General features: G+C 41.7%; 3 protein-coding genes across 4 annotated transcripts in view; all 3 read right to left on the minus strand.

Moving 5' to 3' along the window:
• Positions 1–1,458: 1,458 nt before the first annotated feature.
• On the minus strand, positions 1,459–7,095 carry gja1b (gap junction protein alpha 1b). Its single transcript, XM_023797218.2, has 2 exons — positions 6,947–7,095; positions 1,459–4,263 (listed from the first exon to the last, which is right to left on the minus strand). The coding sequence occupies exon 2, from the start codon at positions 4,245–4,247 to the stop codon at positions 3,102–3,104; it is 1,146 nt and encodes a 381-aa protein (XP_023652986.1). The 5' UTR covers positions 4,248–4,263; positions 6,947–7,095; the 3' UTR covers positions 1,459–3,101.
• Positions 7,096–8,843: 1,748 nt separating this feature from the next.
• On the minus strand, positions 8,844–10,898 carry LOC111836101 (gap junction Cx32.2 protein-like). 2 transcript variants are annotated; one of them, XM_023797085.2, is made up of 2 exons: positions 10,790–10,898; positions 8,844–9,928 (listed from the first exon to the last, which is right to left on the minus strand). In XM_023797085.2, exon 2 carries the CDS (start codon positions 9,907–9,909, stop codon positions 9,187–9,189), a length of 723 nt encoding a protein of 240 aa, XP_023652853.2. In that variant the 5' UTR covers positions 9,910–9,928; positions 10,790–10,898; the 3' UTR covers positions 8,844–9,186. The 2 variants fall into 2 exon arrangements, with proteins under 2 accessions (XP_023652853.2, XP_023652852.2); XM_023797084.2 differs by having other exon boundaries at positions 10,721–10,875.
• A 513-nt stretch (positions 10,899–11,411) lies between these two features.
• The window catches only part of LOC111836100 (gap junction Cx32.2 protein-like), a 2,496-nt gene continuing 248 nt past the window's right edge, over positions 11,412–13,659 (minus strand). Inside the window, exon 2 of the mRNA XM_023797083.2 lies at positions 11,412–12,504. Coding sequence (XP_023652851.1) covers positions 11,675–12,475 — 801 coding nt within the window. The 5' untranslated portion in view covers positions 12,476–12,504 and the 3' untranslated portion in view covers positions 11,412–11,674. The remainder of the gene's footprint in view (positions 12,505–13,659) is intronic.

Genomic DNA, 13,659 nt, shown 5'->3' on the forward strand with positions numbered 1-13,659 from the left:
TCCATAAGGCTCACAGTTCTCAGCTGGGCATGTGGTTTTGTTTAGCTTTGTGGAAAGGTTAAATAGGAAACTTGGATGAGTGAAAAAAAATTGGGATCTTTATAAGACAAAATTTGCTTAGCCTCTAATGTGTTTTCAAACTCAGGTTTAACCCTTATCAGCTTCTCTGTTTATTGCAGCACACATTAGCACTGGAAATGTAACAAATACACATTTGTCTTCACTGACATAGAGAACGAGACGTCGTACGTCGCTCAGGCGTAGCTTTTCGTATCTGTCTGTGCTTTCCTATGCATCGCTGGATGATCTGTTAAGATACACTGTCTTAGAAATGGCAGAACTCTCATAACGGTCACGTGCCACATAACAACATTTCGGTCAACGACGGACTTCAAATACTACAGTGGTCCCATAAGATTATAATGTAGCTGAAAGCCATCATGACGTCATACCGCAACACATTTGTGCTGATGCTGGTGTAAAGAAACCTACTGTGCTACCAGTCGTATGTATACAAGTATAGCACACAATTATGTACAGTACGTACTACTTGATAATGATAATAAGTAACTATGTTACTGGTTTATATATCTACTCTGCTGTATATACTAGACTATATAACCTGGGGGTGTAGTTGCCTGTACCATCCAGGCTTGTATAAGTGCACTCTATGTAATGTTCGCACAACAATGCATTTCTCAGACCGCATCCTCATTATTAAGTGATACATGACTATACATGCATCTATCCATCCATTATCTAACTGCTTATTCTGCTCAGGATCAAGCTTTATAGGCAACATTTCCACTGTCGTGCAGAAAACATTGAAATTACTCAGATCAGAAGCAAGTCATAGATATTGATGTATTTACGCTTGAGCCTGTAGGACTTCCTGCAGATTTCCAAGCATCCTTTCTCAGCCGCAGTTATTACTGTTCCACATGTCCTTCCGGCATGTGCAAAAGGAAGAGAGTCCTCACTGCCTTCAAGGACACAGCTGCTAATTTTGCAACTACATTTATTTTCGGCACAATACACAGGACAGTCAGTGCACCAGTGAGCCTCAGAAACCAGTTACCGCTCAGTGTATCAGTGTACGCTGCTCGTGTTTTGCACATCACTGAAGGGCATTAGTGACAACAATTGTTATTTGTACCTTAGTAACTTGGACTTTAAGTTGGTTATTTGGCCAGAGGAGTGAGTACTTCTTTTCAATGTTCAGCTGCTTTCTGAGAGCTTGATGCTAATTATTGACTAGCTGACTAAAAGGGCTATACTTACACTCTCTGGTCAGATATCTGTGTAATTAAACCCCATAGTACAATTTAACATCCAGAGTGACACAAACCGGGACCAGCTCCAGAACAAGGTCAAAGATCTGAAACTGTATTGACCATCTTCCCTTAATTAGAGAGAGAGCAAATGAATCAGAATGTTATGACAAAAAAAGGAAACAGATGGAAAAAAAATCTTTATTGGTTAAAAGAGCCTGTTTCACAGATATGATTGGTGTCATGTTTCTTGCTATCATGCTTTTCCACACTGTACAACAGTGGATTCCACAAAAATAACAATCTGACGCTGCACTTTATGAGAAATACGTACATCCGAGTTTGCCGGGTTGCCATTCGTTTCCACCCAAATATGCCGTAACGGTCTCCCAAAGTGGACTGCTGATAGGAACTGTTTAAATGTAGCGACTCTCCACTTGCCGTTTCATTTAATAAATTAGTAACATGCATACTAGGAAACATTTGCCCCTTTTTCTGCGTAGTATTACACCCTAGCCAAAATCTCAGTGCAAACACCACTGTAGCTGAAAAAAACCATGATCTGCAGATGCTGAGTACCAAAAGACTATGATGCAATGGTAAAAAAAAAACAAAGAATTCCAACTGATGTATCATTGACTATTGTTTGGTAGTTGTGGAGCTACTCTGGCATATACCTTTTAATATATGACTAAATATTAGTCCAGCTCTATAAGCAGTCTTCTAAAAACTCACATTTGTGACACAGTTAGCTTGATTTACAGTACTAAAAATCTATCTCTCAAGCAGCAATGATTACACTGATTTTTTTAAAAATCTCTTCCACCGAAAGTAAAAGATGAAAAGCCTCTTTCTACCCAAAAAGCAAAAGAGAACGAAACTTACAAGAAATCAAGCCTTTCTGCCTCAGACACTTTTACGACACTTTTTTTAGCGAAAAGAAAAACAAGTTGTTTAATTGATTATCTGCTCTATGGCAGCTTCTAGTCACAAATCAGAGAACTCTGCTTTCAGATAAAACTCAAGACAAAAGGAAAAAAACAATAAGAAAAAACACAAATGATACAACCGACACCACATAAATTCAAAGTTTATCAGGAAACAACAGTCCACTATAATTAATAAAAAGCAACCAGAAACAACAAAAAAGATGAACATACTGCTGAAATTTGGATTATTGTCAATAAATATGCTACAGGGACTCATGGATTCATACATTATTAATATGGATATGACCTTGGGTAGTAGTCAATCTTTATCTACTGTTGGATGTCCGTCATTGATATACTAATAAATAAATATTAATCTAGGACACTGAAAGACGCCCTAAACCCTGTTTTACAAGATGGACAACAGCACAGTGAGAAGGTGGTTACAATGGGGACACAGAAGCCAAATGTTTGTCAGACCATTTTCAACGCATGAAATCAGATACACTAGTAATATTTAAGTGCAATATCTCTAAATGGAATGTTATTGTGTGGGCAAAGCAAAAGATTAAAGAAACGAAACAAAAAAAAAGCAAAACATCATCGAGACACACTCTTCTAGAGCATAGTAACAGGTAGCGAGAACTCTCACGTCCAGCGCCCCCTAGTTGTGTCATATGGTTAAAGCTCGTTAGCCTGCCTAGTTTCAACGCCACTGTTAATTAATAGTACCTCCAGCAGGGTGTAAGTATTTTTACTGTCTCTCTGTCTACTAGAGTCTCAGCCGAAGACAGCAAACGGGGAAAATACTGCCCATAAGCACGTGAGACCAACTCCTAGTGCTTTGTGTTCTGTGCCGTCTTGGACAAGCAGGGGTAGGGAGGCGGAAGGAGCCTTGGAGCTAGACGTCAAGGTCATCGGGCCTTGCCCGACTGCTAATCCGGCTGCTGGCCCGGCTACATGGCCGTGGGTCTATCAAAGCCAGGGGCTGCAATTCATGGCCCACGGTCATTTTCTTGGGATCATGGGTATCATCGGGGAAGTCAAAGGCCTGTGCGTGGGAGTTGGAGATGGTGCTGCCGTTCTGGCCCAGACGGTTCTGCTCGGTGCTGTAGTTGGCCCAATTCTGCTCGTTGGCTTGCTTGTTGTAATTGCGGCAGGAATTGGTCCTTTCTCCGGTAGCCAATTTGTAGCCCGGGGGCGACATGGGGGACAAAGGGGCTGTAGGGGAAGAGCAGCCATTGTAGTAGGCGTACTTGGAGTTGGTCATTTCCTTGGGGCTGGGACTCAGAGTGCCGCCGGTGTGGAACTGGGTTTGTTTGCCCTTCACGCGATCCTTGATTCGTTTGAAAAAGACATAGAAGAGCTCGATCACATTGAGGAGCAGGGAAACCAGGGACACCACCAGCATGAAGATGATGAAGACTGTCTTCTCGGTGGGCCGGGAGAGGAAGCAGTCAACCCTGTGTGGGCAGGGGATCCTCTGGCAGGTGTAGACGGCACTGAGGCTGAAGCCATACATGTACCACTGTATGATCAAGAAGCCCACCTCGAAAAGGGACTTAAACAAAATGCTTACGACGTAGGTTCGCAAGAGAGCGCCCTTCATTTTCACCTTCCCATGTTCTTCCAGTCCATGCTTAAATTTTTTCATTTCGATCTTCTTCAGCGGTATGTCCACATCGCCGCCGTCGTTCTGCACCGCCTTCAGCTCTTCCTCCTTCCTGTTGAGCTTCTCCTCCTTGCGCATGAGATAGAAGACATGAGCCAAGTACAGGAGCGTCGGAGTGGAGACGAAGATGATCTGCAGCACCCAGAAGCGGACATGCGAGATGGGGAAGGACTTGTCGTAACAGACGTTCTCACAGCCGGGCTGCTGGGTGTTGCACTTGAAGGCCGACTGCTCGTCCCCCCAGGCACTCTCCACCGCGGTGCCCAGCACCAGGATGCGGAAGATGAAGAGCACCGACAGCCAGACCTTCCCCCCGGCTGTGGAGTAGGCCTGGACCTTGTCAAGGAGTCTTCCTAAAGCGCTCCAGTCACCCATCTCGATGGGTATCTAGCTGGAAATAGACATTGAATTTTGGACATTACCCAAGAGGCATCACAACATGGACACATTTATGCAGTCAGAGGCTTTTCAAAACAAACAAAAACAGACTATTTTCATTTCACAACTACCTTCTGTCAATCCCCCCCCCCCCCCCCCCCCTTAAACTCCGTTTGCACTCAACCTCACACCTTATACCTTGTACAGTGGGTTACCCATGTGTGTATATTTCACATTTTATTTCATGTATAGTGTAACTTATTGTTTGTATAGTGTCATTTATTGTCTGTGTACTATGGAGTCTCAAGCAGTCGGAAGCAAATTCCTTGTGTGCCCCAACACATGGCTAAAAAAGCTGATTCTGATTCTATATGTATATATATGCATGCACGTACATATGCATGTATATAAATGGCCATATGGTTTATTAACAAGTCAGAAGAATGTGAGATGTAAAAATGACAACCAATGATGGTGGCCCATTACTGGGGAGTTGTGTGTGTGTGTGTGGGGGGGGGGGGGGTACATAAAACAATAAGCAGTGTCAATTAAAATTGATAACCACAACCAACAAAAATAACTTCCATTACATAAACTACAGAAAGCTTCCTGTCTGATAGCCCCAAACGCCCTCTCATGATCACGCTCAATTTGACCTTTTCCTTCCTTTTCATAAATCAATTCAGCACTTAAGCTGAATGGGCATCATGTGCTGCCTGCTTCACTTAGGGAGGGAGTGAGACATCTTTCAGTTATAAATAAAACATGCACCCTCTAGAGGGAAATTGAGTTATATGTCAGTGTCTTTGCGTTTGGAAATAACATGCCCTCGGTAGCTTCTGGATGCTTTCGTTCTGTAATCATGCTAGCAAGCTCGTATAGCAGCGGGGAGAGTTTTCCATCTGGCGCCCTGGTGATTTCTGGCCACGTCGGCTCCGAGCGTTTAGCATTCATTCGGATGCAGGCAGTGTCTTCCGGAGTCTTTAAGACGTGCCGGGGGCTGCGGCGCATTCACGCCCGGCCGGGCAAACAGAAAGCACGGCCTCGTGCTCTTGGCAGCTCTGCGTCTTCCGCGGATCAAACGGAGCTGCTTCCTGATTCCAATGCCGGAGAACGGCAACCGGCCGGAATCACGGGTGTCAGTGTGCGAGCGCGTAGGATGCGGCGGCTGCGCAGATACGCGGCGTCAGACCACCGGCGCTCGCTGCGCTCCGAGTAGCAGCTGGTCTAGACCTAACATCCCTCCGAACTGCTATGCGATTTACTGTCAAGGTGAAATGTACAAGACGGATAAATTAATCCTAAGATGTACTTCTGGATAACAAATGAACTTGAACCATTCAATAACCTTCTGTTTAATTCATGAAGACCTTAAGTGTCCTTATAGAGTAAGAGGTCAGTTGAACCATCATGAGATATTGCCCCCTTACTAATGCCCTATGAAAGGGATTATTGGATTTCAAAATGAAAGCATGAAACGTGTTCATTATAACATTAACTGATTACTGCATTTTATATAATGCAAACCAAGTGAGGCATCAATTGATGATACATTGAGAACTGAATTTATCTGTTTTTCACAAGATCTCTTTTCTTCCCCTTCAAAACAATGAAAAGAACTTCATTTTAAACAGGTCAACTTTTCATCGGTTCCTAAATGTATACAACGCAAATAAAATCTCATTCGCATTGATACCCATTAGTGCAAGGCCTCTGATTTTTTTGGTGCTATTATAATATTAAATTATTTTGCTAATCCGTATATAAGATACGCGTGTTTCATAGTCATTAACAATAAACCGTGTAAGACTCCCTCGCTTAAAAAGCGGTACATTAGCCTTCCTACAGACGCAGTGAAACACCATAGCACGAAATATAAAGAGCCAACATTAAGAAGAAGACCATGCAGATAAAGAGTCATTGGCATGAGGCTGGAGGAACCCGGTATCTCCGCTTCTCTCTGAATATTCGCAGTAAGAGCCAAGTTTAGAAAAACACGCCAATGGAGGCGGCTTCTCGGTGCGGGACTAACGTCGTTTGTCGGGTCTTGGTGATGCAGTCTCTTTATTTAATGAAGTTGGTAATGTTTGACAAAATAGCACAAGAAATATATCAAACTGGAAATACTGAATACTCCAATGGGTGTTCTTGTCTTTTTCTGACATTTTTAAATCTCTCAAGTTCAGCTGCCCGATGAATATTCAATAAGTTGATACATATTTCTTTTGACCGTGTTATTAAATCCACGTATAAGTGTTTGCCTTTGTACCATTTAAACTTAATGAAACTTGTGTCGAATGTCTTTACCTAAGGAAATGAGGTATTTTGGTCACAATTTTTTTTTATTGTAAAATACTAATTGATGTAACAGAATACTATAGATATTTATAATATGTAATAAAAAATATATAATTCTAAAATAGAAACAAATTTTAAAATACAAAAGTTAATTTTAATGCTTAATAGCAGAACAATCATCTAAGCGAGTAAGTTGCGATGACAATCTGCCACAGTGTAAAAGTTACTAAAACAAGTGTTAACGTTTGTCTTAAGAGTTTATTTATCAAGAGGAACTTTATCCTTTAAGCATCTTAGAAACGCTGGCAGTAACTAAAATACATTTTATGCATAATAACTTTTACATACATAAAAGTTCGCGATATGCAACGAAACTCTTAGTTTTAGTTCAATCTTACCTGGAAAGTTGCTTAGAAGTTAAGGGAGACAGCCCAGAGGGACTTACTCCTTGAACCGATTTAGACCACTCACTGTTTTCTTCAGATCCAAGTTTGGGACTGATGAAAAACTGAGAGAAACTTGTAAAACTTTCTTTGCTTATAAGAGACTTTATAGGGGCTTGGGGGGGGTGAGGTCACCTGATTTCCTACGTCAGACGGTTTTTAAACCTCCTTTCACCAGAACAATTTCTCTTCAGACATGTTTTCAGAACAGAACGGTATTTAAATTGACAACAAAATTAAAGTGTTTGTGTCTCAACCACCAAACTAAACGTGTTATCACCGTAATAAATGAGTATATACTTGTATATGTGTATACATGTACGATATACTCGAATTATTTTAATGTGCCTATTGCGCCATCTAGTGTAAATTCAGTAAAATCAATTATCTTATGCTTGCTGGTGTTTTCAATGGGACAGTCGTCACCCATAACTTGTGTTCACGTTTGTATCACCCATCCTCAGACTTTATTGCAAACTTCATTGGCAAATTCATTTTTTATAAATTCCGCTAAAAACAAAGAAGTAAGAAGTATTTTACTGCGGTCAAGCCAAAGAAGTATTTTCAAAATCTTATCGTATTCTAAAAAGAATAACAGAACTTTCTCGTGCAGCTTTGTGACAAACTGCCTGGATGATTTATGATTTAACATTTTTCATTGACAACCTTCTAAAAATTGCGCAGATAGTAATCGCGGTTTATATTACGTTGTTAATTCTGTAATATTAATAAACAGGTGCATTAGTTCAGCAAACATTGTTGATTTGTGTGCTGTGTGTTTCTTTTTCTCTTATAAATGATTTGCTGCCATCTGACAAACGGAACAGTGGCAATTGTTTTGTTGTCCTCGAGAGGGCAGTGTTGTTCTAGTGTGTGTCCTTGGCTGGTGACTGCAGAGAGAACCTCTATGACAGATGTTCATCTGCTCCTGACTTTGCAAAATTTGTCTCATCTCTAAATTTGACTGTCTACGGTAATTAGTATTATTATTAGGTAATTAGTTATTTTTTTGGTTAGCCCTTAATTTTATGTTTTTAATATCAGTCACAGGGTGGTATGGTAGTTAGCACTGTTGCCTCACACCTCTGGGACCAGGGTTTGAGTCTCTGTCCTGGCTCCTTGTGTGTGGAGTTTGCATATTCTCCCCGTGTCATCATGGGGTTTCCTCTGGGTATGCAGGGATTCCCCCCACAGTCCAAATTAGGTTCATTAGAGTTAGTATTCTAGCTGTGTGTGTGCCATGTGATGGGTTGGTGCCTCATCCTGGGTTGTTCCCTGCCCTGCACCCTCTGGAATTGGCTCTGAAATCTCTAAATGGGTTTAAAATAAGAGTTTCGGAGTGGCTTACACAAAGGCATGGTGCCTGATGGCCACCTAAATTGGGTCTGGAATTCCCTATATCCCATAAACACACAAAGAACATGGCTTGTTTTTGCTCTGATGTTTATTGTTGTCTGTGGGGAAATCTGCATGCATGAAAGCGCAGCGTATCTTCAAATTAGCGCAAAAAATGAAAGATCAGCTCAAACATTACATAAATTGACACAGGTGGCGTTGCACTGCGTTGTTACTGGCCGGGTTGGAAATTACATTTTGTGTTTTGTAATCGTACAACTAAAGTAAGAAGCGAAGAGCTTATGCTGGGAACTGTTTTTAGGTCTGTTTGTTCAGTTCTTGTGTTTGTAAGATTGTGAAGCCCAAAGCAAACAGGTGGCCTGTTTAGCCAGGATTTAGGGAAATTGCATCATGTGCAGTGATTTTTTTTTTGTCTAAGAAAAATAATGTTTACGTTTCATGTGGCTTTCCATTGTGTCTGCACACTTGTAATTAACAAAAAACCACACACAAAGAATGAGATTCCAGCTTGTTAAAGTCAAGCAATTATTTATGAAGTTAAAGAATAATTTATAAAGCATTAAGACAGATGAATTTCAGCAGTACATATACAGTATGTATGTAGCTCCTACATTTTTCTGTGATGATTCAATACCAGGGCACTAAATATATTTCTATAAAGACTTATATGTACAAAACACCTGGAGAAAATAAAAAATAAAACTTTTCACTACTACATATCCACCTATGAGAATGTGATCCTAAAAATGTACATCATGAAACATTAGTGTGTATATAAGTGTGATCACAAATTTCATACTTCATACTTTCATACTTTCAATTGTTTTTCATCAGCTACTTTAAGTGTGTCTCCCGTTAAGACGCATTGGGGTGCCCTTTGTTTTTCTTTTTGACCCACATCTGGAGCAAATCAAGTAAAAAATCTCCAGTACATTCAAAATCAGAGACACACAGGCCATGACGAGCATGAAGATGATGAAGATGGTCTTTTCTGTCGGCCGAGACATGTAGCATTCGACGTGGAAGGGACATGGAGATCTGGAGCAGACAAACATGGGATCTAGCATGAAGCCGTAGAGGTAGTACTGGCCCACGATGAAGGCCGTCTCAAACAGGATCTTGAAGAACACCGAGGTCAGGTAACTGCCTAAAAGATTCCCTTTGAGAGCCACCTTTCCATGTTCATCTGAGTATTTGGGCAGCTTTGGGCACTGGTTCTCTGGGTGCTCCTCCAAGTGCATTCTTAGCTTTTTCTCCTTATGCACGACCAAGATAACGTGTCCCAGGTACATCAGGGTTGGCGTGGAGACGAAGATGATCTGCATGAGCCAGAAGCGGATGTGGGAGATGGGGAAGGCGCGGTCGTAGCAGACGTTCTCGCAGCCGGGCTGCTTCGTGTTGCAGATGAAACCCGACTGCTCGTCCCCCCACACCTTCTCGGCTCCGGTAGTCAAGACCAGGATCCTGAAGACGAAGAGGACGGTGAGCCAGACCTTCCCGATGACCGTGGTGTGGGTCTGCACCTTGTCCAGCAGACGGCCCAGGAAATCCCACTCACCCATCGTTCTCTGATTGATGGCACTGAAAAACAGAGGAAGGCGGCTTTCTTTAAATTAAGGACTCACCAAACTGCCAGAAAACCAACAGTCACACTGACAAATATGCTTGTTGTGTTATATCCAACTTCATCCAAAGTCACTAGTTGATTGCTTTTAGTGTCCTGAGGGACACTCAATTCTTGCTTAGCCGGATAACTTGTCAGATTTAAGGTAGTCTGGGCTAAATGTAAGGGAACGAAAATAAAGTCCATTTCACCCAGACTACCTTAAATTTAAGAAGTTATCAGGCTAAGCAAGAAATCCTCCTACATGGAATAACCCACCTGGTTAATTAAGGTAACTCAACATTATGTGTGGTAGAAGTTAATTTTTTGTCTGTAACACAGGGCTTCACCGCTAGTCTGTCAAGTTTCTTTGAGTGTAAGACCTTAAAACATAAAACAGATATAAAGACTATGATACAGTGCAAGCAACTATATAACAACAACAACTATAATAACAATAATAATAACTATAATAACACCTTGATTGCTAGGTAAGAGATGTAGAAAACAAGATAAAATCTGCCGTGAATGTAAGTGTTGTATTAAAGAGAATTACGTGAACGATATACCTATACTGTACACATATGTAATGCTTTATTCTTTGTTTAGGTTCATCCAACAAAATACTGCATATTCAGATAAGTTTTATTCTGTCCATTTTTTCCTTTTACTCCCCATTGAAATGTATATGGAATGATTCGTTTTGAAGTTCATTCCCTCCAAAGCTTCGCAGAGGCAGCACTGGCCAAACCACAGACGACCTGGCTTACCTTTAGACAGTGAAGACCTTCACCAAAGCTTGTGACTCCACCTGCTACTGCAGCCAAATGGGCACTTACCAGCAACCGGCTGTAATCTTCACTTTCTCTGGAATTGCACAATGCTTCCCAAGAAACTATGTCGTTCCTGACAACCGCAAATTATAAATCTGGCAGGAGCCAATAGCGCACGCAGTGAACTGCTCCTCGATAGGACATTAATGATTGACAGGCGTTCTGACAGCCTCCATAGAAAACAGCTGAAGAGTAATAGCATATATGGCACGAACGTCACGATAGCACCAGGGTCAACCACTTTCCAAAGACTCAGAATCTTCCGGTGCTGCTGAAATATAATCAGGTTCCCGCAACACAAACACCCCAACTAAGTTGGCCAGCCGTTTCTGAGAGGAGCTCACGTTGGGTCCAGATATTCAGGGCTCAGTTTACACTCAAACAAACTCCTATGATTCTCCGTTGGTGTTGGCAGGGTGAAAGATGCAAGTGCACTTCATGTGAATGTGCAGGTTCTGCCATGCTGGGAAAGAGGCCACCGTGGTAATACATGCAGCTCCGCAGGTTTGGGATGAGGTAGAAGCATGCTTGGCAGGATACGGTGAGGCTCTTTGGGTTTGACTCTGGCTTTTGGACTACATGACTACGAGTCTAACTCGTTTTTAGAAACGACATAAGCCTTTGGATATTCGATGTTTATGCTTTTTAAACCTTTATTTAGTGTAATTACATATATATACTTCACATACATATACTGATACAAATAATCACAATGCACATCAAATAGACTAAATTACATGGATAAATAAAAATCAATTTCTGACTTTGAGATACATACAGGCATTGATTTGTCCTATTGAGAAAAATTTCCCTTGATACATCATAACGCATATGGGCCAATTTAACATCAAGCTCAGCATGTCACATGATCTGAGATTGATGTGGTTGATCTTATGCTATGCTGTGAGGGCAAGTCTGTCCATCCTCATTCTTCAGATATACTTTGTTGGATAAAGTACTCTGGCGACTGTCTCCGGTCAGTGCAGTGTGCAAAGTGGTCGTGTATTTCTGCTTTTTTCTAGATGAATCCTTCAGCCTTGAGCAGATTAAATAAAATATCTCCATTACATTCAACAGCAGAGACACACAAGAGATCACTAGCATGAAGATGATGAAGATGGTCTTTTCTGTCGGCCGGGACAAGTAGCATTCAACGTGGAAGGGGCAGGGTGATCTGGAGCAGACGAACATGGGCTCCAGCATGAAGCCGTAGAGGTAGTACTGGCCCACGATGAAGGCCGTCTCAAAAAGGATCTTGAAGACCAGGTTCACCATGTAGCTCCCCAACAGGTCTCCCTTGATCTTCACTTTTCCATGGTCATCTGAGTACTTTGGCACCTTTAGGGTCTGCTCATGGTTTTGTAGATGAATCCGCAGCTTGTTTTCCTGGTGAACGATGAGCAGAACGTGTCCCAGGTACATTAGGGTTGGCGTGGAGACGAAGATGATCTGCATGACCCAGAAGCGGATGTGTGAGATGGGGAAGGCGCGGTCGTAGCAGACGTTCTCGCAGCCTGGCTGCTTCGTGTTGCAGATGAAACCCGACTGCTCGTCCCCCCACACCCTCTCGGCTCCCGCACCCAGGACCAGGATCCTGAAGACGAAGAGGACGGTCAGCCAGACCTTCCCGATGACCGTGGTGTGGGTCTGCACCTTGTCCAGTAGACGGCCCAAAAAAGTCCAATCTCCCATTTTTCACTTTGCAGTCTGTGGGGTTCCACCTAAATAAAAGAGAGCGTTTGCGTCTCAAAGTAGACCAAAAACATTCTGTTATTGTCAATAGGTGACTAACATGACAATTTATTTATCTGGAATTGAGCAAATAGCTATACGCTAATCTGAAATTGTTTTTTAAAAATCAGACATTTTTTCTGGAAGTCCTCAAGTTTATTGCCCTTAAAAGAAAAACTTCACATTACATTGGTGGCCGTAATGTAAAGCATTACAGACTCTGTTTAAGTTTGGATTCATACAAATGAATGCACATTATTTGCAACTATGAGTTTACCTCTCATTTAAAGTACAAACATTTTTGTTATTAATCAGGATGTGTTGAAGGTGCAACACTGCGACCACCCAGAACTGATTGTTCTGTTTTGTTTCCTGTGGATGCTTCTGATTTATATAAAGTTACAATTAAATACCAGGGCCTGCACACATATAAAGTCAAAAGTATCCTGTGCGATTCATCCCACGTAAGTACAAAAAGAAAATTTAACCCATCGTACACTGGGGTGTAGCGCGGGGCAAGGGCCACCAGGTTTATGCTATCAGTCTGTCCAAAGAAGCCCCTGGTGTCCAAATGCAATATTAGTGCTGGAGTAACTATTAACCTTCTGTAAACTGCGCAGTCTGGCACAGGTCTGAGCTCACAAAGCGCTCAGCTCTGAATTCTTCATACGGAGACTCAAGATTTCTGGAAAATCGTTCTTTTTCTTTCGCTACCACTTCCAGCCATAGCTCATTAGCCAAATTTCTTTATTTTTATAAAAACAATAAATAAAAAATGCAGCATGTGTATATACAGAGAAGAGGACCAGCAGACCTAGACTGCAGTGTTCCGTCTCTGAATCTGGAGGTTTTTCTAAAACTCTTCAGGATTCACTAGCCTGCACCCCTACATAATCAGCGTCTCCATTCCCTCCTCCTGTATCACCTGGTCTTATGACATAAGTATTAAATATAAAAGGAGCAGTGGGGTTTACACCCACAACTCTGACCAGGATTGAAAATGCATGTACGGGTGCATTTGCTCAAAATGTAACTTCAGCTTTACATTAATTGCACAAAGCAATATAAATGTTGTAAATAAATGAATGCAAAATATTTTCTTATAGTCATGTCTCATAATAGATCACAGTATATTTAGGAAATAC

This window comes from Paramormyrops kingsleyae, chromosome 19, assembly GCF_048594095.1.
Source record: "Paramormyrops kingsleyae isolate MSU_618 chromosome 19, PKINGS_0.4, whole genome shotgun sequence".
NCBI lineage: Eukaryota > Metazoa > Chordata > Actinopteri > Osteoglossiformes > Mormyridae > Paramormyrops > Paramormyrops kingsleyae.